Here is a 25,251-nt window from a genome sequence, read left to right as displayed (position 1 = left end):
ACACGGTAAAACCACAAATTTGGCCCGTCGCTGTTACACGGTAAAACCACAAATTTGGCCCGTGCTACACGGTAAAACCACAAATTTGGCCCGTCGCTGTTACACGGTAAAGCCACAAATTTGGCCCGTCGCTGTTACACGGTAAAACCACAAATTTGGCCCGTCGCTGTTACACGGTAAAACCACAAATTTGGCCCGTCGCTGTTACACGGTAAAACCACAAATTTGGCCCGTCGCTGATACACGGTAAAACCACAAATTTGGCCCGTCGCTGTTACACGGTAAAACCACAAATTTGGCCCGTCGCTGGTACACGGTAAAGCCACAAATTTGGCCCGTCGCTGGTACACGGTAAAGCCACAAATTTGGCCCGTCGCTGCTACCGGGTTAAGAAAAAAACTATCTTAACACCACAACTACAAATCATCATCATCATCATCATAACTAAACATCCCACCCCCATCACCTCTTTCTCTCTCTTCCTCAGGTGATGGACAAGTTGAAGACAGTCCTGCACCTCAAGGATAACCGCCAGGAGGAGGAGGACCAGGAGGGGACGAGGGGCCAGTCATGAGATGCGAGGGGAAGTGAGGGAGACGAAGGGGCTAGGGGAAGGGGGGGCGGGGGGAGGAGGAGCAACAGGAGGAAGAACAGAAGAAGCACCATTACCCTCACTACCATCCCCTCCACTACCACCGCCGCCGTCGCCGCCGCCACAAACCCCCGTAGGAGATGTTCGTATTCCTCATCTCTTTCCCCTCCTCCTCATCTTCCTCTTCCTCGTCCTCAAAGACGCGCCTCCTCCCTCGATCGCCAGTTCCCTTCTTGATGCTAAGTTTAAGAAAGAAGAAGTGAAGAAAGGAAGAAAGGTGGAAAGAGAGAATGAAATGAAGGAAGGCTTTAGAAGTAGAAAAAGAAAGAAAGAAAGGGATTGCGTGTATGATTAAATTTAGCGAAGAAAAGTGTGAAGAGAGAATGAAAGAAAAAAGGGAAGGAAGGAAGTGAATATGTATGTAAGATTCGATTTAAAGAAGCAAGCTGTAAAGAGAGAATGAAATGAAGGAAGGCTTTAGAAGTAGAAAAATAAAGAAAGAAAGGAAGGGAGTGCGTGCAAGATTAAATTTAGCGAAGAAAAGTGTGAAGAGAGTGAAAGAAAAAAAGGAAGGAAGGGAGTATGTGTGCAAGATTCAATTTATAGAAGAAAGGTGTAAAGAGAGAATGAATGAAAGAAAGGTTTTGATATTTGTTATGGTGGTGAGAGTCAACGCGTGTGGGAGAAGAGATTCCATTGCCCCCAGAACGTTAAATAAAAGAAGAAAGAATGAAAGGTCGAAAGAAATCGAAAGAAATGCCTAGAAACTTGACCTAATGGGTGTAAATGTGTGTGAAAGAAACTCATTCATTGCCCAAAAACATGAAGTGAAAGAAAGAAAATGGATGAAAATGAATTGAACGTTATGATCTTTGGACCACAGAGAAAATTGAATGGCTCTCTTTTCTGTACGTATCTGTTCGAAAAAAGAAATAGGAAATTATGTGTGATTTCAAAGGTGCATGAGATCTAAAACACTGCTGTTGGTTGTGTGATTGACTGATTGTAAGGTCTTGAAAATATTCCTGAGGCTTCGGAACACTAAGAAAATTGAACGTTTCTCTTTTCTGTACGTATCTGTTCGAAAAAAAGAAATTGGAAATTATATGTGATTTCAAATGTGCATGAGATCTAAAACACTGCTGTTGGTTGTGTGACTGACTGATTGTAAGGTCTTGAAAATATTCCTGAGGCTTCGAAACACTAAGAAAATTGAATGGCTCTCTTTTCCGCACGTATCTGTTCGAAAAAAAGAAATAGGAAATTATGTGTGATTTCAAATGTACATGAGATTAAAAACGCTACTGTTGGTTGTGTGACTGACTGATTGTAAGGTCTTGAAAATATTCCTGAGGCTTCGAAACACTAAGAAATTTGAATGGCTCTCTTTTCCGCACGTATCTGTTCGAAAAAAAGAAATAGGAAATTATGTGTGATTTCAAATGTGCATGAAATTGAAAACGCTACTGTTGGTTGTGTGACTGACTGATTGTAAGGTCTTGAAAATATTCCTGAGGCTTCGAAACACTAAGAAAATTGAATGGCTCTCTTTTCCGCACGTATCTGTTCGAAAAAAAGAAATAGGAAATTATGTGTGATTTCAAATGTGCATGAAATTGAAAACGCTACTGTTGGTTGTGTGACTGACTGATTGTAAGGTCTTGAAAATGCCTGAAGCTTCGGAACACTAAGAAAATTGAACGTTTCTCTTTTCTGCATGCGTGTGTCTGATAAAAAGAAACAAAACATGGAAATTCCGCGTGATTGTACAATGAGCACAGATTGGACACTTTCGGAAAAAAACAGTACAAGTGAATGGCTGAAAGAAGACAGTTGTGTGTGCGTTTTGTGAGGTGAAAAGATTGTGATTCTCTGGAAAGTGAGCGTGAATTTGTTTGAGTGAACGTGAATCAGAAACACTTGAAACATTGAACACGAAACACTTAAAAGAAAACAAGAAGGAAAGAATGAATAGTCCATTGACTCAAAATTTGGACACAACTACACGAGTTTTGAGAGAACAACAGCAACAAAAACAAGCATTAAAAGAAAATTAAAAAAAATACACAAGAAATTAAACAAAAAACAATTAGCAGGAAGGAAGGTGAAATTTGACTTAGAAAAAATGAAGAAAAGTGGACACATGAAAATTTCGAAATAAACAACAATGACAACAACAGCATCAAGAAGTGTGAAGAGAAAAAATGCAAATAATTTTCCATCCATATATTTTGTTTATCAAGGAAGCGACGAGTGGAGGAGGAGGAGGCAGAGAAAAACCACAACAACAAGAGTAAGGAAAACAAAAACAAAGAAGCGGTGCAATAAAGACAAACAAAACAACAATAAATCAAAAATAGTTCCTGTTTAAAAATCCGGATTCTCGCACGTAAACAAACAGATGAAGAAAGAGAAAGATAATTAAAACAACAAATACGGAAAAATAATGCAAATAAAAACGGGGCTATATATTTAAATTACCAGCTCAGTAACAACTAGACCACTTTTTACACCGTTTTTTCATATATTCCAACCCTTTTTTATATAGTAGCAACTCGGTCGATCCCTCTGTCACCCGTGGAAAAGGCAGACTGATAATTTTTGTACTCCTTTCAATACACATAATCTGACCCTTTTTTTAACAGTAGTCATTTAGTCACCCCGTTGAAAAGGCAGACTGCTTGTTGTTGATATAGTATTGTTTATGTAGGCTCGTATCCTCTATGACTTAAACAAGACGGCTGCAAGTAAGGGGAGGAGTAATAAACCACTGAGAACTGATACCAATAGTGACGAAGATGATGATTTGAGACATAATATTCGATTTATACAAGTTGATTAAGCTGTACAGGCGAATATCATTTTGTTATGGTTACTTATAGTGTGTGTGTGTGTGTGTGTGTGTGTGTGTGTGTAAAATGAAAGGCAATGGATGGGTGAAAGGAATGTTTTGTGTGTGTTTGTGAGTTTACATGTAAGCCCATTTTCGGTCTTATTTTTATTAATGTGTATTATTATGACGACGAATCTTTATTTTTTCTTTCTTTCGCTATATAAGAAGACTCGTATAATGTTATAACGTGGATATATATATATATACTTAGCTACCCTTTGTGTGTGTGTGTGTGTGTGTGTGTGTGTGTGTGTGTGTGTGTGTGTGTGTGTGTGTGTGTGTGTTTCAACCTCCAACATACATTCCTATTGCTCTGTGTGTGATGTTTGTGTAATACTGTGTTTGTCTTGTGTTTTAAGCGCGGTCCGTTTGTGTTGCCGACTTCAAAACCTGCAACACAAATAGAAAAACGAATAGGGTTTAAAATACTCTCTCTCTCTCTCTCTCTCTCTCTCTCTCTCTCTCTCTCTCTCTCTCTCTCTCTCTCTCTCTCTCTCTCTCTCTCTCTCCGTAGTACAACTGCCTAAAAATATATTCAAGTGCATTTTCTGCGACGTAAATAAACAAACAAACAAACAAATAGATAAATCAACAGAATAACGAAGGTTGGTCAAGCTTAACTAGAATATCGTCTTTATCGCGTGTCTTTAAGTAGTAGTAGTAGTAGTAGTAGTAGTAGTAGTAGTAGTAGTAGAAGTGGTGGCTGTAAAGGTTGATAAGTATTTTTCCGTTCAAATATATAACTCACTAATTTACTTTTCATTTTTCACTTTTTTTCTGCATGATTCATAACACCTTTTTTTTTCTTCATATTTTTTACGCATTTTTCCTCATTTTCTTTCCTCATTTTCTTCCTCGGGATTTTTTTTTTTTTTTTTTCCGTTGTCGATTTCAATTTTCCTCTTTTTTTCTATTTTTAATTCACTTTTTCTGTCTTTTTTTTATATTGAGTTCGTTTTTTCACTTATTTTTTCTTGCTCGTGATTATTATTATTATTATTATTTTTTTTTTTTATTTTTTTTTTTTTTTTAGCCGTTGCAATTTTCCTCTTTTTTTCTATTTTTCACTCACTTTCTCTCTCATATCGTTATTTTTTTTATATTCAGTTCGTTTTTTCACTCATTTTTCTCATAACTCCCTTTTTTTCCATATACAGTACAAGATTTTTTCAGTTATATTTTCTCATTACTCCTTTTTTTCACATTCATTGCAATTTTTTTTCCCTATTTCACTCATTTTTTCATCCAGGGCAGTTTTTTACCTATTTCACTCACTTTTCTCATATCCAGTGCAATTTTCTCAAGTTTCTCTCGTTTTTTTTTCCTTGGTTAGTTTTTTTTCTAATGTGTTTACGTATATCGTTTATTATTTGAAGCTCATTTGCTACTCATCAGTCCGTTTATTTATTTACCTATTTACTCATTCATTATTGTTATTATCATCTTCATCCGGTTGATATTTCCCCATTCAATATGTCAGACGTATTTCACTACAATCATATTTTGAGGCTCTTTTTCTATACATCCATTAGTATATTTTTGTCCCATTCAATATGTCAGACGTATTTCACTATAATCACATTTTGAGGCTCTTTTTCTATACATCCATTAGTAAGTTTTTGTTTTTATCATTCAGTCATTCATACATCCATCTGTTTATTCATTATTATTATTATTACCAAGCCGACGTTGAACTCGATCATGTGCCTACGTAGATCAAACAGAAGTTGCCTACAGACATAATATCGTCAACCAGTTGTTACTTTTTCTCAGGCCTTACCTTTACAAATATCCCTTTCGCGACGCCGTAGAAGTAGAACACGACGAAGAACGAAGACGCATTTAGTAGAGAACGCAAGAAACCTTTCACTAGCTCATACCCTCAAGAAAATCACCAGTACCTGAAAACCTTTGAAACCAACCTCTTTTTTTGACTTCCCTTATAAACAAAAGCAACGGTGTAACTTACAGAAATTAAGGACAAAAATAGCTAAGAATGTACGACAAATAGTGACAGGAAAGACGAACAAACGAAAAATAAAACACATTGAGAAACACGATAAACAGGATATGCGAAAATATAAGTGAAAGAAATAAAGGACAAAGACTAGACCTCATTGGCTATCAGTTCGCAACGGTAACGCTTCACTCTTTCTTTACCAACTTTAGACAGCTTCGGTGTTAGCAACCCCACCACCGCTTTATGTAAACACTTAAGACCAGATGTCGAAATAACCACACCCTCAGAAATAATATTCATCTAACATCAAATTATGTTATACAATGTCTTGTATTCCAGAATCCCGAAATATGAAGAAGAACCGGGTTCACTATAAAAAAAAGGACCTCTTGAGAGTTCTCGGGGTGGCCGCGTGGAGCGCTGCTTGTATATAGCCAGAACCGTTTATTTGGAACGAGAAAGTGAGGAATAGGAAACTTACGACTATAAACGAAACAACGAGAAAGCACAATAAACTGAGGAATCGGAAACTAACGACAATATAAACGAAACAACTTGAGAAAGCATAATTAACTGAGGAATAGGAAACTAACGAAGACATAGAAGATAGAAACAAAGCACAAAGACATCTGGTAAAAACACGTTAGATTGAAGAACAGGAAGCTAACGAAGATAGACAAAGCTAAACCGTAAAACGACATCCTTTACCTAAACCTCAGAGTGCACGACAGACAGACAGACAGACAAACGGGAAAGTACCCTAACGCAAGGACCGATAGGAGGGAAAGGCGATAAGGAAAAGATAGCAAGATAGCGTGACAGACAGACCTACGTAGAGAGATTAAAGATAATGAAACAGATACGGAGAGTGAAAGCAACGTCATTTCGTCAACTTGCTTACGATACCAAAACTTAGTAATGAGAAAGATAGTTTATATAATGCCATCTTTTTAAACACTATCTTCACCCTTACAGATTCCAAGTAAATGAGAAATGTTAGTGCTCAGAGTTCAGAAATAGTGTAAACGTAGAAGTGAAGTTACTTAATTCTTTAGTACAATCATTATATTTTTTTAGTACAAGAGAAAATGGATTGCAGTTGGAAAAGGTGTCATTCTGTGTGTGTGTGTGTGTGTGTGTGTGTGTGTGTTCGTCATGCAAAACATCCCATTCTCAGCCAGCTCAGTTTCATCTTTTGTTGTTGTTTTTTGTTTTCTTTATTGTGCGCTTGCAACACCCCGCAACATAGACAAACAAACATCCCATAAAGAGTGATAAAAAAACCCAGTCTTTGGTGCTAATAATTTATAGAAACAAACATTAAAACAACCCCAATTCTCTCTCTCTCTCTCTCTCTCTCTCTCTCTCTCTCTCTCTCTCTCTCTCTCTCTCTCTCTCTCTCTCGACTGACTGGCTGACTGACTGGCTGAATAAAACATGAATGAATTGACTGACGCAACAATAAAAGGCGACTCATGTTCTCGCATAGTCAACTCAGTTCATTGACGTCAGAAGCTCATTTGATTTCTCCTCCAAAACAACAATGATAATAAACGGTCTTCAATAGTCTTGTATAACTAATGTATGACGCAACGTGTGTTCATTCAGTGCCCGCAACGCTTAGGCAGACGTTTAGCTTAGTGAAATATAGGTTGATTTTCGATAGATTCTTTCCTAACGTCAGGGGGAGTCTCATAGTTGCGTCAGATGAAGGCAGAGGGCAGCACTAGTTCTTGGTTCAGCCCAGAGCCGTTGACTAGAGTGGCCGTCATCATCACAGCCGCCATGTTGTCACCCTAAGAACCGCGCGAAATTCAAACTGATGCTTTTTTTTAACAGCTAAAGAAACAGCTCAAGGGCAACAAAAAAAAAGTTGTAAAAAAAGCCCGCTGATACAATAAGTTTTTTTTTGGTGTGTGTGTGTGCTCTATAGTCTGACACATATATTAAGTTCGTTTTGATGGACCAGAGCCTCTCCAGAGCGTTGCTACATCACCCTAAACACATCACTCATATGTCAGCTATTTACTACATTGAATTGTGTATTAAATATTCGCTATACATTAAATAAGCCTTTACAGTACTATAAATGTGTCGCTTCGTAGAATAATGCCAATGACTTAACGATACCTAGAGCACAAAAAAAGACTATTTGAATCTCGCGCGGCTCTTTGGGTAAAAACATTGCGCGTGTGATGAAGCTGGCTAAACCCTCCTATTCTACGGCCCCATATTCTCAAACATTTCACGACCCACACACCCACATTTCACAAGGCTTTCATAGGGGTTTGGGGCATTTCCAGCGGTAGTTTAACGACCCCGATGGTAGTTTGACCCTTCTTTTGTACCCTGAAACTAAAAAAGCACCAATGAGAACCCGATACATCTCCTTTTTTGGCCTTTGGAAATAGTTGATGTGAGAGGTGGAAGCGTTTAGGAATTCTGACCCTGGTTCTGCGTGGAGTAGCTACAAGCCACCGTTGCCAAATTATCGTACTCAGCGCATTACATTTTCCTAGTTTCTGAGCGATAACTCTAGCAAAAAAGAGCGAAAACCATCACTCTTTAACAGTTTCCACGATAACTTTCATTTTCTATCGTTGTTTGTGTGGTTACGACGGTCTTGGAGCCTAAAACTGATAAATGCAATGCTCAGAGTACGACAATTTGGCAACGCTGGTACAAGCATGCATACGGTGTTGCCCTGTATCCTACCATGACGCAGCTCTGAAAGTCCCCCGTTATTGTGTGTGTCTTAGTCCATCCTCGGAGGTATGAAAACAATAAGCGAATGAAACAATGTATAAATGAAATAATGGTGACACGCCGGAGAGAGATATATACTTGTAGACTTTTTATACTTTTCCATATTGTGTAGATAATCATTAACTTTGTAGGCATGATTATTTTTTGTGTTTGTGTTCGTTTCGTTCAATTACATATACGTTTTTTTGCGAAGATTTTGATGATGTGTAGATTTTTTTTTCTGGTGATTTTTCTTGTAATTAGTGTTGTGTTCATGAAGTCTTGTTTTTCTTTCTGTATGTTAAGTTATATACAGACCTGATCACAGTGTTTGTCTTTTTTCTACACTTAAGAATGAAAACATGAAAACTATCTGTCCATCCGTCTTTTTTTTTTAGTTTTCGTTCATGTTTTTTGCGAATGAGCACGATTTTTTTTTTTTTTTTTTCTTTTTCAGACGGGCGAAATATTGACATTATATTATATCAGATTCATAGATATTTTATTTTGTAAGTATAAGCAATAAAAATAATAAAAACTTGCAAAATGAAGATGTGTGTATTACTATCAACAAATTAATGTAAGTTTTCCTTTATTTATTTTGATTTTTTTTACATGTGTTCATTTTACATCATCAATTTGTCTTTTATTTATTTATTTTTTTATACGCGTATATTCATATTTTGTGTCTCTCTCTCTCTCTCTCTCTCTCTCTCTCTCTCTCTCTCTCTCTCTCTCTCTCTCTCTCTCTCTCTCTTTGTGTGTGTGTCTGTCTTCATTACATTTCCAGTCTTCCTTTCATTATTTTCTTCCAGTCGTAATTCCCATTTCATTTCTTGTTCCTTTCCTCTTTCGTTCTTTCTTCTTAATCATGCTTTTTTTTTTTCGTCTGTGGCATCTTTTCATTTTCGAAGTCTTCCTTTCATCATAATTTTTTTCAGACACGTATTATTCATGTTTTCCGCCTCACACCATCCCTCTTTCTTTCTTTTTTATATGGCATCTATTTACATTTTTTGGCGTCATTATTTTCTTTCAGACATATACATATTTTCTGCCTGACTCCATCCTTTTTTCTTTCTTATTTATCAAGTTTATTTATTTATTTATTTTTTTTTTTTGTGTGTGTGTGTGTGTCTGTATATGTGTGTGTGTATGTGTGTGTGTGTGTGTGTGTGTGTGTGTGGCAGTTTTGCATTTCCAGCCTTCCTTTTATTTCTTTTAATCAAGTTTTTTTTTTTTTTCAATCTACCCTTAATTATTTTTTTTTTCAACATCGTAATTAACTTTTTCTGCCTTCTCCATCCTTCCTTTTTTCTGCATTTCTTTATTTATTTCTTATTAATGATTTTCTGTCTGCCATATTTACATTTTCACTATGATTTTAGTCTCGTATATATTTTCTGATTTTCTGTCTCGCTTCATCCCTTCTTTCTTTTCTTTCTTTTTCTTTTTATCTTGTGTGTGCCATATTTGCATTTTCTATTCCATTCATGTTTTTTTTCAGTCTCCTTCCTCTATGTGTCTTCCTTTCTTTCCTTATTTATTCATTCATTTATTTATTCATTTCAAGCTTTTCTGTGGCATATATTCATCATCAGTCTTCCTTTTTGTATTGTTTACAGACTCATATATCACATTTTCCGCCTCGCTCATCCTTTCCCATTAATAAAGGTAATAACGCTATATCCCTTGGGTCTCAAAACGCATATTTCATAAGTTTGGGCGCAATTTATGCATGAAATCTAATGGCATGCCGCGGGGAGCCGGTGCAGATGGCCTAATTAGATGAGTTAAATAATTGCAGTGTTTCATATTTGCCATATTATGTTATAACTAATGGGAGGAAAGAAATGTAAGACGGAAAATTAGATAATGAATAATGAATGACTAAAGTGTGATGGAGAGATGGAGAAATGATAAGGAAAAGGAAGAGAACAAAAAAGTACACCCAAAATTTAAGTAGTTATTTGACAAAGAAGAACAAGTTAGACAAAAAGTAGTTAAGTTGTATGTAAGTAAGTAAGGATTTTCGAAGATACTAGAAACACTTGAACAACGAAAGTATAGGTAATAGATCATGAATGTTTTATAATATGCAGTGGAGAATAAGGTTTAAAGAAAGTAATGCTGATGCTGAAAAGGAATGAAAAAAACACCCTAAACTTAAGTGGTCATTTAAAACGGGCGAGCAAGAGATATGGTAAGTAATGATTAAGCAGAATAATGGGGGGCTTTTCAAACATACTGCTTGGTCACAATAATTGAAAGACGAATAAGTAATAGATAACGTGTTTTCGTATGTTCTTAAATAATTCCCTTCAACTATATATCTTAGAATGTCTTATTTTCTCTCTATCCATCATCATTTATCCATAATAGCATAAATAAACACTCAATTATCCACTATCATTACCTTCGTCTTTTTAGTATTTAATTTTAAGTAGTATATTTTCCCTTTAATTAGCTCTACGGTATCTTATCTGCGTCTTTTAATCATTATCTTCACTCTATCCATCATCATTTATCCATAATAGCATAAATAAACACTCAATTATCCAGTCTTTTTAGTATTTCATTTTAAGCAGTATATCCTCCCTTTAATTAGCTGTAGAGTGATTTATCTGCGTCTTTTAATCATTATCTTTACTCTATCCATCATCATTTATCTTGAATACTCTATATAACACCTCAATTATATACTATTACTACTACCATTACTCTCGCCCTATTACTCAACTTCAAACTTGGCGGGCTTCCGAGCGGCCAATCAGCGGGCGAGTCTGTCTCCGCGCGCTGTGATTGGCTGGCGGGACACACGTGGGAAGACGGGCAGGGAGGCAGCTGAGTGAGGTGAGGCCCTTCAATTTTTGTCAATATTTCATGATATACGTCGTGTCTTCCATTACTGGCGGTGTGCGGAGGTGACGGAGGGACTGGTGGAGGTGCTGTGAAGTGGAGGAGGTGGAGGAAAGGCGTTAAGAGGGAGAATTTGGGGGTTTTCTCTTCCTCTGTGTGGATTGGAGGTGGTGGTGGGTGTGTGGGTTGGTCTCTCTCTCTCTCTCTCTCTCTCTCTCTCTCTCTCTCTCTCTCTCTCTTATATTCGATAGGTTGTCAATAATATCTGAATGACGTGTGTGTGTGTGTGTGTGTGTGTGTGAGAGAGAGAGAGAGAGAGAGAGAGAGAGAGAGAGAGAGAGAGAGAGACCCACTAGCAACACACGGAAATACTTTTTTTTATTTTTTTTATTAGAACTCAAGGTAAAGGCTACACTCCCTTTCCCTCCCCCTGTCTTCCTCCCTACCTTCCTTTCCTCCCTTCCTTTCCTTCCTCCCTCCCTTCCTCTCTCTCTTCCTACCTGCCTGTCTTTGTCTCTCTTCCTTGTTCCCACTTTCTTATCTCCCTTCTATCACTCCCTTTCCCTCCCCCTCCCCCTGTCTTCCTCCCTACCTTCCTCTCCTCCCTTCCTTTCCTTCCTCCTTCCCTTCCTCCCTCGTCCTACCTACCTGTCTTCCTTGTTCCCACTTTCCTATCTCCCTTCTATCACTCCCTCCCCCTGTCTTCCTACCTTCCTCTCCTCCCTCCCTTTCCTTCCTCCTTCCCTTCCTCCTTCTCTTCCTACCTACCTGTCTTTCTCTTCCTTTTATCACTTTCCTTCATTCATTTTTACCTACCTGCCAAATTTTTCCTTTATTTTACTATCTTTCACTACTTTTTCCTTCCTTCCTACTTTTCTCTCCCTTCTTTCCTACTGCCTCCTTCCTTCCTTCCTATATACTTCCCTACCTACTTATCTACCTAACTATCTTTCCCTCTTGCATACCTGTTCCATATTACTTCACCTTTCTTTTTATTTATTTTCTTCTCTCCTCACACTTACACACTTGTCTAATCCTACCTTTCTGCATTTTTTCTTTTTAATGCGAAGATAAACTGGTTTGAATATACAGATTATTCTTCAGATGAGTATTAAAATGAACGCAACTTTATTTTTTTCTTTCTTGCACTTTTGATACACGAATGATTAGGGACAGCCTGGTATAACTATGTAACAGGTATTTTCGCAGCAGGTAAAGAAATTGTGTATGGGAAGAGGAGGAGAGGGAAGAAGAGGAAGGAAGGATGACAACAATGCATTAAATAGGGAAGGACAGGAAAGGAAAGGGAAAAAAATGGCATCTCATCAAACTTATCCACTTTCCACATAGAAATTCCATCTTTTACCATTCCATTTTCATTCCTTATCACTATCCACATGAAATCAATCAATACTCCCGTCTCTCACACACACACACACACACACACACACACACACACACAGCAGAAAAGTGTCTACGTGACTTCCATGGAACGAACTACGTGTTGCCAAGGGAAGAGGGAGGGACGGAGGGAGGCAGAGAGGGAAGGGGACGGATGGAGAACAGCTGTCAGGTTGGGTAGAGTAGATGAGGAGGGAGGGAGTGGGGGGGTGAATGGGGAGGATGAGGATTTAAGTGGTTATTGGGGAGTAATTGATAGTAGATTAGAGTAGTAAAAGGAAGCAGGAGAGAGAGAGAGAGAGAGAGAGAGAGAGAGAGAGAGAGAGAGAGAGAGAGAGAGAGAGAGAGAGAGAGAACTGAGGAAAGGACGGGGAAAGAAAATTAAGTTTGAGTAGAAATTTTAGAAAGAGGAGGAAGAAAGAATAGGAAGATAAATATACCAAAGCAAGCAGGGATAGATGATTTGAGGGCAGGAAAGGAGGAGAAAAAAATAAGATTATCGCCTGGTATTTAAAAAGAAAGGAAAAATAGGAAGAAAGAAAAAAGGGGAAGGATGAAATAAGTGAAAGGATGAGAAATAGGAAGAGTAGGTATAATATTGGAAAAAAAGGTATGTATAGGAAGGGATGGGAGAAAATGAAGAGAAGGAAGATAGAGAGATGGAAGGAGGAGGAAGTTAGTGAAGTGAGGGAAAGCGCTATTAAGTAAAGAAATAAAGGAGGGGAGGATGAGAAAGACAAATAATGCGTTGTACAAGAAGTTTAGGAAGAGATAATTGTAAAGAAGACGAATAGGAGTAAGAAAGAGGAGGAGGAAGAATGATGACAGTTCAGTGTATAGGAAATGTAAAAGGAGGATGAGAGAAGAAATGAGACAGGAGGAGAATGGAGAGAAAAGAGGATAGGAAGTCAGGTGAGAGATTTGTGTGAAAAAGAAAATGAGGAGAGAAAGAATATGAAGAAGAGAAGAGAGAAAGAGGATTATATGAAAGGAAAGAAAGCGAACAGGAGAAGGGGAAATGGATATAGAAAAGGAGAGAGAGAATGGACTTACAATATGAAAGAAAGGAAGAGAACATTAGAAAAAGATAAAAACAAACGAGGAGAGAGAGAGGGAGAAGAGAACAAGGAGAGGCTCTTACTGGAGGCTATTTGAGAAGCATTGCTCGTTCTCAAGTCTCGTATTAGCATTCAATAGTCCTGTGTTGTGCTTCGAATCCCAAGTCCTTTCTTTGTCCGCTGATCCTCTCTAAGCCAATTGAAGCCGTTCCGAACCCTTATTTGGCGGTTCAGACTCCGGATTAGGCTATTCAAATACATTCAATTCAATTATTTTAAAGCACAGTCTACTCATGTTTTTAGCCAATTTCGAATCTTTATCTATTAACAGTATAGATTATTTCTCAGTAGATATTTTCCACCTTCACTTAATTTCAAAGCACAATCTCTTCATGTTTTTAGCCAATTTCGAATTTTTATCTAGTAACAGTTTAGATTATTTCTCAGTAGACATAGATATTGCATTAAACTGTATGTATTAGCAAACTTATCACATTCAACAAGTTATTAGTGTTTTTTTTATGCCGTTTCAAATCTTCATCTATTGACGTCACAAATTTTATCTTACAGAAGTTCTACATTTAAGCTGCATTTATGTGGTTATATATCGGCAAAGTTTTGTTTCTACTTTCAAATGACTTACAATCACAATCTAGGTATATTTTTAGCTGCCAGTGACACCTTATAAGCCAAGTTTCGAGTACTTATCTAGTGACAGTTTGTGCTCTTATTAGGCTATTCTATTGCATCATAAGAGCAAGGAAATCATATGAGTATAGTTTTCGCTCCTCCTCCCTTCTCAACCTCCCTATTATTCCTTTCCTCCATTCCTTTACTTATCTTCCTTCATTCCCTCCTCCTCCTCCTCCTCTTCCTCTTACTCCTCCCTTCTCAGCCTCCCTATCATCTTTCCTTCACTTATCTTTCTTCATTCCCTCCTCCTCTTCTTCTTACTCCTCCCTTCTCAAGCTTACTATCATCTTCCTTTCCTCCATTCCTTCACTTATCTTCTTTCATTCCCTCCTCCTCTTCCTCTTCCTCTTACTTTCTCAACCTCCTTATTAACTTTACCATTCCCCCGCTTCTTCCTACATTCCTCCTTTCATTCTTCTCTTCACTCGAGCCCGCAAATAGAATCAACAAAGGGTTTTAAGATTTTAATTCATAGTTCATACCAAGACTCGAATCCCGTTACCTGGCACTCCTCTCAATTAAGCCACTCCGTTATACCACTCAGATGCCATTTACGAGAGCTATTCCTAGACCTGTTAATTGTTTTGCCTGTGTGGCCTTGAGAGAGAGAGGGTCGCTTGCTTCAGACACAACAGTGGTGGCGTGCAAGCATTGGAAGTCTGATGAGGGCAAAATAATGGGGGATAATGTAGGCCAGCGGTTTTTATGAGACTGCACGTTAAAGGCTTTCCCATTATGCAGAACGAAACAGAACAAGAAGTAGTAGTAGTTGTGATTGTAGTAGTAGTAGTAGTAGTAGTGGTTTTATTACTTATTGCTTTGAACAACAAAATTGAAAGGTATCTTAATCCCTCCTCCTCCTTCCTCCCCTCCCCAGCTTCCTCCTCCTCCTTCCTCCCCTCCCCAGCTCCTCTCTCCTCCTCCTTCCTCCCCTCCCCAGCTTCTCCCTCCTCCTCCTTCCTCCCCTCCCCAGCTCCTCTCTCCTCCTCCTTCCTTCCCTCTCCAGCTTCTCCCTCCTCCTTCCTCCCCTCCTTAAACATTCTTGTCTCTAGTTCTCTCAAATATTATATAGTATCCATTATATAGTAGTCTACCCTGTATGCTTTTTTCATCAACTCTGTTATTGAATTTGTTTAGTTTTCTATTTATTTACAAATTAATATATTTCATCATCTCCCTACACCTCTGTCTATCAGTAACTATCTAACGCAAAGTTCACAGAAAGGTTGGGTTCGTAAGTTGCTCCATTAGGTTATTTGAAGGCAATTATCACTTACATCAAACTAATTACAGGGCGGAATTCTCGTGTTATTGCCCGGCGCATAACCATAAGGAATGAACGTACAAAGCAAGGATTATATACTAGTCTATAATTCTTGGTACAAACCCACCATAAACTGAATTGATAAGCATACCACCTTAATATTGTGGTGTTAGGCTGTCAGGTACATAAGTAACCTCGCAAGGACAAGACCTACACGAAGCGGCTGCCATAAAAGTGTCAGAAGCTATCATGTCAAGTTTTGGGCATACGGTATATCTTCGCGTGGCCTCGGTGGTCATCTCCGAGGCCGTCATGGAAAACGAACTAACTCCCGATGAAGTGAATTTATTAACACAACAGGTACATGGCATTCATAGCACAGTGAAAAGTGGGTGTTGAGTATAATTGAGACAAGGCACATGATTTGACACACAGGCCGCAGCAGTCATGAGAGAATTGGGTTAGGGTGATCATGGAAAACGAACTACTAACTCCCGATGACGTGAATTAATAAACAACAGTTACATGGCATTCTTGGCACAGTAATAAGGGTGTTGAGTATAATTGAGACAAGGCAGATGACATGACACACAGGCCGCAGCAGTCATGAGAGAATCGGGTTAGGGTGATCATGTGTAACCTAAGCTCCCGATAAACTAAATAGCAGGGTAATAAATACACTTTAAAATTACTTACTTAGGCTTAACGAGAGAATTTTATGTGAATGCCTGGAGATTTTCTAGCATAAGGAGCGCACGCAGTAGCCTCGTGGTTGTGCATGGTAACGGAACATACAAGTTAACGATAAAAAAAATAAAAAAACGCAGGGTAAATACAACTTGAAGGTACTCTGGTGTATCAAACGAGTATTATTAGAGTGCTCGGAGACTTGCAAGCATAGGAAACGCATATTGTAGCAATGGATGACGGGAGGTTCAAGTGAGAGTGATACAAATTCCCATTAACCTGAATCTAGGGTAGAACACTTTGCAATGACTACCCCGGCATATCAAAAGGCTGTTATTAGAATGTCTAGAGATACCGAAGCAAGTTTTGAACATTTGCAAGTTATCCAGGAAATCGACGAAGTGGTCATGAGAATGTTAAAGTAGATGCGAACTGACTAGAAAACAACAGCAAAACACCTATAGTTGGCTACTTTGCAGTATCACAAGGCTGTTATTCGAGTGCCTGGAGATATTGAAGCACACAGTAAACATTATATGGTCCAGAAAAGCGACGAAATGGTAATGTGAATGTTTAGAATAACTTTAAAGATGAAAACTGACGAGAACCAACAGCAAAACATTCACTTGGCTACACTGGCATATCAAAAGGCTGTTATTAGAGTGTCCGGAGGCACTGAAGCGCATTGAACGCACGCAGTATTTTAGAAAATCGATAACGTGATCACGAGGAGGAGGGGGAGGTTAAGATGGAAACAAACTGCCGATAAGATATGAGGACGAACCACTTTGAAATGGTTACCCTGGTATATCAAAAGTGTGTTATTACTGTGCTTGGAGATAACGAACGGCAGAACAGACGCAGTAACCTAGAAAATTAATAAATAAAACGAGTGATCACGTAAAGGTTAAGATGGCAACGAACTGACGGACGATAAACAGGGAGGAAGTAAACTCGAAATAGCAACACTGGCATATAAAAAATGTATGACTCGGGTGCCTGGAGACATTAATAGAGCACATGGAACGCAGTCATTAGTACAGAAAATTGAGTTGTCATTAGGAAGTTAACATGCAAACGAGCTGACAGAGGGAAAGAAATGAAATGGCAACACTACTTAGCATACCAAAAGTGTATTTCTTGAGAGCCTGGACACATTCAAGCACTTGGAACACGCAATAGCCTTGAAAAGTGACCGAAAGGTTAAGAAGCCAATGAACTGAAGATTAACAGGGAAAAAAACGGAATAGCAACACTGGAATATCAATAGTGTGTTTCTTGAGTGCCTGAAGATTGCAACACATCGAACACGCAGTAGCCCAGAAAAATGATTAAGGTTAAGTAAGAAGCCAGTGAACTGACGATTAACAGGGGAAAAAAACAACGGAATAGCAACACTGGCATATCAATAGTGTGTTTCTTTAGTGCCTGAAGATTGCAACACATCGAACACGCAGTAGCCCAGAAAAGTGATCGTAAGGTTAAAAAGCCAACGAACTAAACGAAAGCAGAACAAAATGCGAAATAGCAACACTGGCATATCAATTGTGTCTTTCTTGAGTGCCTGAAGTACATGGAATACTATCGGTAGTCCACAAAAAATCGGGCTTCTATAAATGAGGAGCCCAAGATGAAAGCAAAGGGACATCAAACCAATAAGATAGATTAAAATAAAACCTATATGGAGCCAAGGAGATGTTTTAATGCATGCTTTGAACGTAATTGGACCACGAATTCGAGTTATCACGTTAAGATGAAAGCAAACTAACAATTAAACAAGATAGGTAAAAACAGGTATACATAGGGGCGATGGGGATGTTTTAGCATGATTTGAACGTCATTATACCACAAAATCAAATAGTAACAAAGAGGTTGACGAAAAAAGGAAAAACTAACAATAAACTTCAACAAAACACCTCGATTTGGCAACAGTGGCTTCGGAAGGGGGGTGTTTTTATTACAAGTCTTGAATGCTTGAGAACTCAGAATGGGGATGTTTTTAGTGCGTGTTTTGCCTGCCTTTACCCTCTGCAAGCACATGGGAGGCACGCAGTAGCCATGAGAGGGAAGGGCGGTCATGTGAGCTACGCAGCACATTGATCGTAAAGGGCGGGGAGGCAGGCGACGAAGGGGATTGGCTGAGCGGTGACCGGCCTCCCAGCGTGAAATATCTACCCCCCTCCCCTTCCTCCTATCCCCCTACTCTCCCTCTCTCTCTCGCTCTCTCTTGTTTGTTTGTTTTAGTGCTTGTTTCTTATTTGCTTTGTCGTCAAACACTCCAGAAAGGTCGAATAGGCTTTGTGGAATATTGTGCAACGTTCTCTAGAATATATTTGCAATCTCTTTCTCTCTCTCTCTCTCTCTCTCTCTCTCTCTCTCTCTCTCATTTTTCCTTCGTTAATCCTCTCTCTCATTTTTCCTTCGTTAATTCTCTCTCTCTCTTTCTCATTTTTCCTTCGTTAATCCTCTCTCTCTCTCTCTCTCTCTCTCTCTCTCTCTCTCTCTCAATATTATGCTTTCGAGATTGTTCAACAAGCTTCATATTATTTTAAAACTAAAATTAGTATCAGTGTGAGCTCGTGAATAAATTAAACTTCCTTTAAGTCTAGAATGAAGTGTGTTATCGTCAGAGGATTAAGATAAACAGTCGATAGAGAGAGAGCATAAAAATCTAGTGTGAGAAGATGAGATTTATGTGAAAGCCGAGAATAAATAAGAACAGAATAATATTGAAACCGACGCAGTACTTGACTTTATTAAAAACGAGAATGTGTAAGAAAGTAAATATATAACAAAAACTTAACACAAATCTATGCAAGACGGGAATAAGAAGATAAGAAGAAAAAGTAACTGGATATTAGTCGAAAAAAAAGCAGATAGATTTAATGAAAGATGATAGTGAAAAATTACAAATAAAGCTAACATTGAAATATGAGAAAGAAGAATAAATTTAATGAAAGACAAGAATTAACAATAAAAACGGAAACTAACATTGAAATTAGTGAAAAAAAGAATCAAAGAACAATAAATATATAAACTAACATTGAAATCGTTGCATGAAGTTTAGATTTCATGAAAGACGATGATAATTAAATAAGAAAAAAAATACTAAAACTGAAATCAGTGGAAAAAGATTTGTTTAAAGACCACAACAAATAAATAACAAAAAAATAACTTTGAATTCGATGCAAGAAGTTTTTAGATTTAATGAAAGACGAGAATAAAGAAATAAAACTAACATTGAAATTAACGAAAAAAATACAATCAACCAAAAAATACAATAAGTAACAAAAACTAACATTGAAATCGATGCAAAGGAAGACTAGGTTTAATTACAGACGAAAATAGGTAAATAAAGAACACAACCTAACATTGAAATGGGCGAAAAAAAAGTAGATTTAACGAAAGGCGACAACAAATACATAAAAAAATAATAAAGTCGATACAAGACGACGAGATCAAATTAAAAACGAGAATAAATAAAAAAATAAAGCTAAAAACTCGTGCTCTTGTCAGTGGTGTGATGGCAACCCATGAACATGAACGTGAAGTGAGAAATTAGAAGCGGTCGAAGGCGCAAGGTTCTCGTTGGGCTCTCGTTGCTTTAGTGTGTAAATGACGTCTTCGCACGAGGAATATGACGCAAATCGCCTTTTCCGTTTGCATTTGAATATACCGGGAAAGACTTACGACGCATCTACATGATTTCTATTTTAATTTGCGTAGTTTTTGTTTAGTATTTCGACCTGTTTTTTTTTATTATTTATCGTTTCTTTTTTGTTTTCGTTTCGTTTTAGTATTTTCGTCTTCGCTTCGTTTTTCGTTAATCTATCGACTTTTTTGTTTGTTCGTTTACATTCAGATACCCGGAAATACTTTTAACTTACCTACATGTTTGCATAAGTGGCAAAATTATGGTATATCGCTGATTCAATAACTTCAGACATGCCTTTTTTATTTATATATTTTTCTCTAATCTCTTCGTACTTGGAAGCCACACTCTATATCATAAAAAAACACAAAGGACTGCTTCTTATTTTTTTTTATAATACTTGGAATCCACTTTATTATTATTATTTTTTTTTTACTGTGTAGTGCTTGAGCCATTTCCTAATCACGTGCTAGATTGCCACTTGCCCACTTACTTGATTAATTGGTGCTTCTATATAATCTGCCTGCGTTTAGGACTGCCATCAAGAGCTGCTAAATTGGTTCTTAGTATAAAATTCCCTCAGTGAGCCTTCCTTGATGACTGCCATTACCGACCCTTCTCAAAACCGGGTTAATATTCATCAGGAACTTTTTTTTTCTTCTTCATCCCGTTACGAAACTAAGGCAGTAATGAAGGGTTGGGACATATTTTTTCCTGTTTGTGTTTGTTATATTATGAAAGCAAGAAAGGAAAAGAAAGGGACTGTGTGTGTGTGTGTGTGTGTGTGTTCATCTGTCGCAACTCTCTCTCTCTCTCACACACACACACAAGGGTTCAGAGAGAGAGAGAGAGAGAGAGGTCATCCGGTACATTCGTGTCGTAGTATGTATGGGTCGGGGAGGAGAGAGAGAGGGCAAGTGAAGTAAATGGGGCAAGGGGAGCGGAAGGGAGAAGGGGGGGAGCGAGGGGTGATGGGGTCCAGCTCAGCCTATAAACTTTGCCAAGCCTATAGGCCTACTACGTACTCACACCTACACCAGCCTACACTAACCTACACTAACCTCAACGACCTACACACACACGGACATACAAACCTGACAAACCTGCTAACAAGACACTTGACACACACACACACACACACACACACACATACACATACACACAGTAGCTTCTTGCATCTAGTGTTGCATGAGGGGTGGGGTGGGGGTGGGGGGGGGAAGGGAGGACTATTTTGTATTCATAAGTTAGTAGATAGCTCCCCCCATATCCCCTTCCCCCTCCTCCTCCTCTTCCTTACTCTTCTCCCCCTCCCCCTTCCTCTCTCTCTCTCTCTCTCTCTCTCTCTCTCTCTCTCTCATTTATCCTTGTCTCCGTTATCTCACCTTCTTACTTCTCCTTCGCTCTCTTATCCTTCTATTCTCTCTTATTCTACTCTCCTTCTCCTCTTCCTCCTCCTATGCTTTATTCCTTTATTTATCTCTTTTCTCCCCTTAATTTCACCTCCCCACTTCTTCACTTTTATCCTTCTATCATATTCTTCTCCTTTTCCTATTCCTTCCTTCTCCTATTCCTTCATTTATCTTTTCTCTCCCTTATTCTTATCTCCATTACTACTTATTTCATCCTTTATTTTGCCCTCTATTTCTACCCTTTCCTTCTCTCCCCTTTTCTTTATCTGTCTCATCTTCGTCAATCTATTCTCCTCCTTCTCCTTCCCTTTCCTCTACTTATCTCCGTTTACTCTCCTCCATTACTACTTCTTCCATCCTTTATCTTCCTCGTATTCTAGTCTACCTATTCCTCCTTTCTTTCCTCCTCTCATTTACTCATTTTTACTTCTCCCCTTTCTTAACTCTCCTCTCCTTCCCTACTCCCATTCTTTCCTCCTTATCCTCTCTTCCTCCTTCTATTCTTTACTCCTTTATTTCCTCAACTCTCTTCCCTTACTTCACTACTCTCCCCGTCACTATTCCTTCCATCCTTTCTATTCGTATTCCGTGGTTAGTGAGGTTAAATTAGGTTAGGTTTACAGGAGCTACCTCGCATAAGCCTACTGGCCTCTTGCAGACTCCTTATGTTCTAATGATCTTATACTCCCCTTCCCATTCTCTCCCCTTCTCTCTTTCTCCCTTTTTCTTTCCCCTCTCTTGTTCTCTCATTCTCCCCTTCCCCCCTATCGTTTATTCTTCCTATCCCTTCTCTCTTATTCTTCTCTCTCCCTCTCTCCTCTTTCCTAACTCTTATGTTTTCTCTCATCCTCCCCTTCTCCTATCTTTTATTCTTCCTATTCCATCTCTCTTATTCTCATGTTTTCTCTTATTCCCCTCTCTTTCTCACCCCTTCTCTCCTCCCCAATCCCTTACTCTCCCTAACCCCTCCCCCTTACTCTTTTGATCTCTCCCCTTTCACTCCCTCTTCTCTCCGTCTTACTTTTTTCTCTCCTCTCTCACTCTCTCTCTCTCCCTTACTCTTCCTCCAAGCGCAGCACCAGTAGTATTTGAAGCTAAATTTATATGATGTTTACTCATAGCCTCACCACAAGCATTTTCTCTCTCTCTCTCTCTCTCTCTCTCTCTCTCTCTCTCTCTCTCTCTCTCTCTCTCTCTCTCTGTGTGTGTGTGTGTGTGTACGAGACAGAAGGATTCAAAGAAGGAAGAGAGAGAGAAAGAATAAACGATAGAAAGAGAGGGGGACATTAAGATTTGGATCGTTCTGTTTCCAAGGAGTTTTGATAAGAGGTTCCGAGCGTCTTTTGCTTTACTTATCTTCTTTACTATTACTGAGAAAAAAGCTTAATATGGATGAGTTTGTACGTTAGGGATTTTATTATTTTTTAGTCTTTATATTTGTTTACTATTACTGAGAAAAAAGCTTAATATGGATGAGTTTGTACGTTAGGGATTTTATTGTTTTTTATTGTCTTTATTTATTTGTTTGTTATTTTGAATGTGTGTTTTGTATGTCAAGGATTATTTTGTAGCGTGAAGTGACTGGTTAGCCTCTCTCTCTCTCTCTCTCTCTCTCTCTCTCTCTCGTGGAAAAGTTATGGGCAGAAATAGCTGGAAAGGAGTTCGTGTGTGTGTGTGTGTGTGTGTGTGTAGTTTCTTAGTAATAATAATAATAATAATAATAATAATAATAATAATAATAATAATAATAATAATGTGGTTGTGTTAAGGGTCCTTCTTCTTCTTATTATTATTCTTATTATTATTCGTGGTTTGATTATCATGTTTTTACTGTTATCAATCTTGTAAGTTACCAAGGGAACAGGAGGAGGAAGAAGAAGAAGAAGAAGAAGAAGAAGAAGAAGAAGAGGAGGAAGAAGAGATAATTATTAGGTCATTCGTCTCGTCACTATGCTGCAACTTTCCCTTCATCTTATCAGAGAGAGAGAGAGAGAGAGAGAGAGAGAGAGAGAGATGCACCATGACGGGGGACTTAAACACGCATAACAAATTAGTGTTGAGACTTGAGGACGTGAGGGATATGGAGGAGGAGGAGGAGGAAGAGGAGTTAGGCCTTTGCATTACAATATTGCAACTGTCTGGTCCACCTTCTACTCTTCCTCCGTTCCCTCCCTCTCTCCTTCCTTTCATCTCTCCTCCTTCTCCTCCTCCTCCTTTCATTTACCTCTTTGCTCCCTGCCCTTTCCTCTCCTCCCTCTTCTCTTCTTTCCTCTCTCGTTCCTCCTTTTGTTCACTTTTTCTCTCCCTGCGTCCTTTCCTTCCTTCGTTTCTCGTTCCCTTCGCTCTCTTTCCTTTCCTCTTTCCTTCCTTTCCTTCCTACTTTATTAACTTTCCTTGCGTCCTTTCTTTCTTTTTCTCTTTATCTCTTATCTCCTAATCTTCTGCCCTTCCTTTCTCTCCTTCATTCGTTCCTTCTTTCCCCTTTCTTATCCATTCTTTCTATCTATGTATCATTTATCATTAATGTTCCATGCCCTAGTTTATGACCTTTTCTTTCCTCTCTCCATTTTCTTCTATACTCAAGTCTTTTCTTCTCTCTTCCTCTATTCTTGCTGTTACCTTGCCCTCATTTCCCTTCATCTTCATTCTCTCTCTCTCTCTCTCTCTCTCTCTCTCTCTCTGTCTTACCTTGCCCTGCTTTCAATAAATTCCTCTCCTCCTCCTCCTCCTCCTTCCTTCTTTTAATATTTATCTCCATTCTCCTTTAGTTTTATTTATTTATCTTTCTGTTCTCGTTGTTCTTTTCTATTTCTCTCATCGCCTTCTTTTGTTTTCTTTTTTCAATAACTTGTCTCTTGTATTCTTCGTCTTTCACCTTATTTTATTCCTGTCCATCCTTCACTATTTCTTATTCTATCTCTTTATCTATCTGTTTATCTATCTATCTCTACCTGTCTGTCTATCTCGTTCCTGTTTCTCATGTTGGTTTTGTATCATTATTCTAATTTATCATTTTTTTTCATTCCTTCTTTCTAATCTTTCATTCCTATTCTCTTCCACCTACTTCTAATCTCCCCCTTCTATTTCTTCTTCTCTCTACCATTCTCCCCGTCTACACTCCCTTTCCTCTCCTCTCCTTACCCCACACATCCTCCTCCCCATCTTTTTAGCCTTCTTCCTCTCCTCCCTGTCCCTCTCCCATCCTCTCCCTCTCCCCCACGCATTAGCCAGGGCCTCCTCCTTGTCCCTCTCCCATCCTCTCCCTTTCCCCCACGCATTAGCCAGGGCCTCCTTGTCCCTCTCCCATCCTCTCCCTCTCCCCCACGCATTAGCCAGGGCCTCCTCCTCCTCCCCTTCCTCCTCTCCCGTGATTGCCGCCGCAGCCCGCTCGCCAAAAGTGCAGCGTGTTGGCACTCGAAGGAGAGGTGATGGTTGGCAAGCACAAGCAAACACGGACTCAGCATAACCCCCGTCCCTCTCCCTTCCTCTCTTCCCTTCCCCCTTCCTTCCCTTACCTCCCCCTTCCTTGCCCTACCTCCCTTCCCTTACCTCACCCTTCCTTGCCCTTCTTTCCTTCCTCTCCTTCCCTTCCCCTCGTCCCTCTCCCTTCCTCTCTCCCCATTCCTTCGCTTCCAATTCCTTGCCCTTCTTTCTTCCTTCTTCCTTCCCTTACCTCCCTTCCCTTACCTCCCCCTTCCTTGCCCTTCTTTCCTTCCCTTGCCCTACCTCCCTTTCCTTACCTCCCCCTTCCTTGCCCTTCTTTCCTTCCCCCTTCCTTGTCCTACCTCCCTTCCCTTACCTCCCCCTTCCTTGCCCTTCTTTCCTTCCTCCTTCCTTCTTCTCCTTCCCTTACCTCCCTTCCCTTACCTCCCCCTTCCTTGCCCTTCTTTCCTTCCCCCTTCCTTGCCCTTCTCTCCTTCCCCCTTCCTTGTCCTTCCTCCCTTCCCTTACCTCTCTTCCCTTACCTCCCCCTTCCTTGTCCTTCTTTCCCTCCTCCTCCCTCGCCCTACTTCCCTTGCCATACCTCCCTTCCCTTAC

The 25,251-nt window shown here is 39.1% G+C and overlaps 1 protein-coding gene and 1 long non-coding RNA gene across 12 annotated transcripts in view; both read left to right on the top strand.

Moving 5' to 3' along the window:
- LOC126983237 (uncharacterized) overlaps positions 1-6,842 on the top strand; it is a 40,450-nt gene extending 33,608 nt beyond the window's left edge. Inside the window, exons 4-5 of one of the 8 annotated variants that reach the window (XR_007735709.1) lie at positions 488-1,602; positions 2,089-6,842. Coding sequence is in view for 1 of the 8 variants with exons in the window: in XM_050835876.1 (XP_050691833.1) it covers positions 488-574 (87 nt within the window). In the remaining 7 variants the exon portion in view is untranslated. Of the gene's footprint in view, positions 1-487 lie in introns of all 8 variants that reach the window. The other 7 variants (XR_007735705.1, XR_007735703.1, XR_007735704.1 and 4 more) reach the window with 7 other exon arrangements.
- Positions 6,843-9,722: 2,880 nt separating this feature from the next.
- LOC126983236 (uncharacterized) overlaps positions 9,723-25,251 on the top strand; it is a 36,153-nt gene continuing 20,624 nt past the window's right edge. Inside the window, exon 1 of one of the 4 annotated variants that reach the window (XR_007735702.1) lies at positions 9,723-11,043. This is a non-coding gene — a long non-coding RNA (uncharacterized LOC126983236). The remainder of the gene's footprint in view (positions 11,044-25,251) is intronic. The other 3 variants (XR_007735698.1, XR_007735701.1, XR_007735700.1) reach the window with 3 other exon arrangements.

Source organism: Eriocheir sinensis, chromosome 53, assembly GCF_024679095.1.
Source record: "Eriocheir sinensis breed Jianghai 21 chromosome 53, ASM2467909v1, whole genome shotgun sequence".
NCBI lineage: Eukaryota > Metazoa > Arthropoda > Malacostraca > Decapoda > Varunidae > Eriocheir > Eriocheir sinensis.
This window is presented reverse-complemented; position numbering and strand designations above follow the sequence as displayed.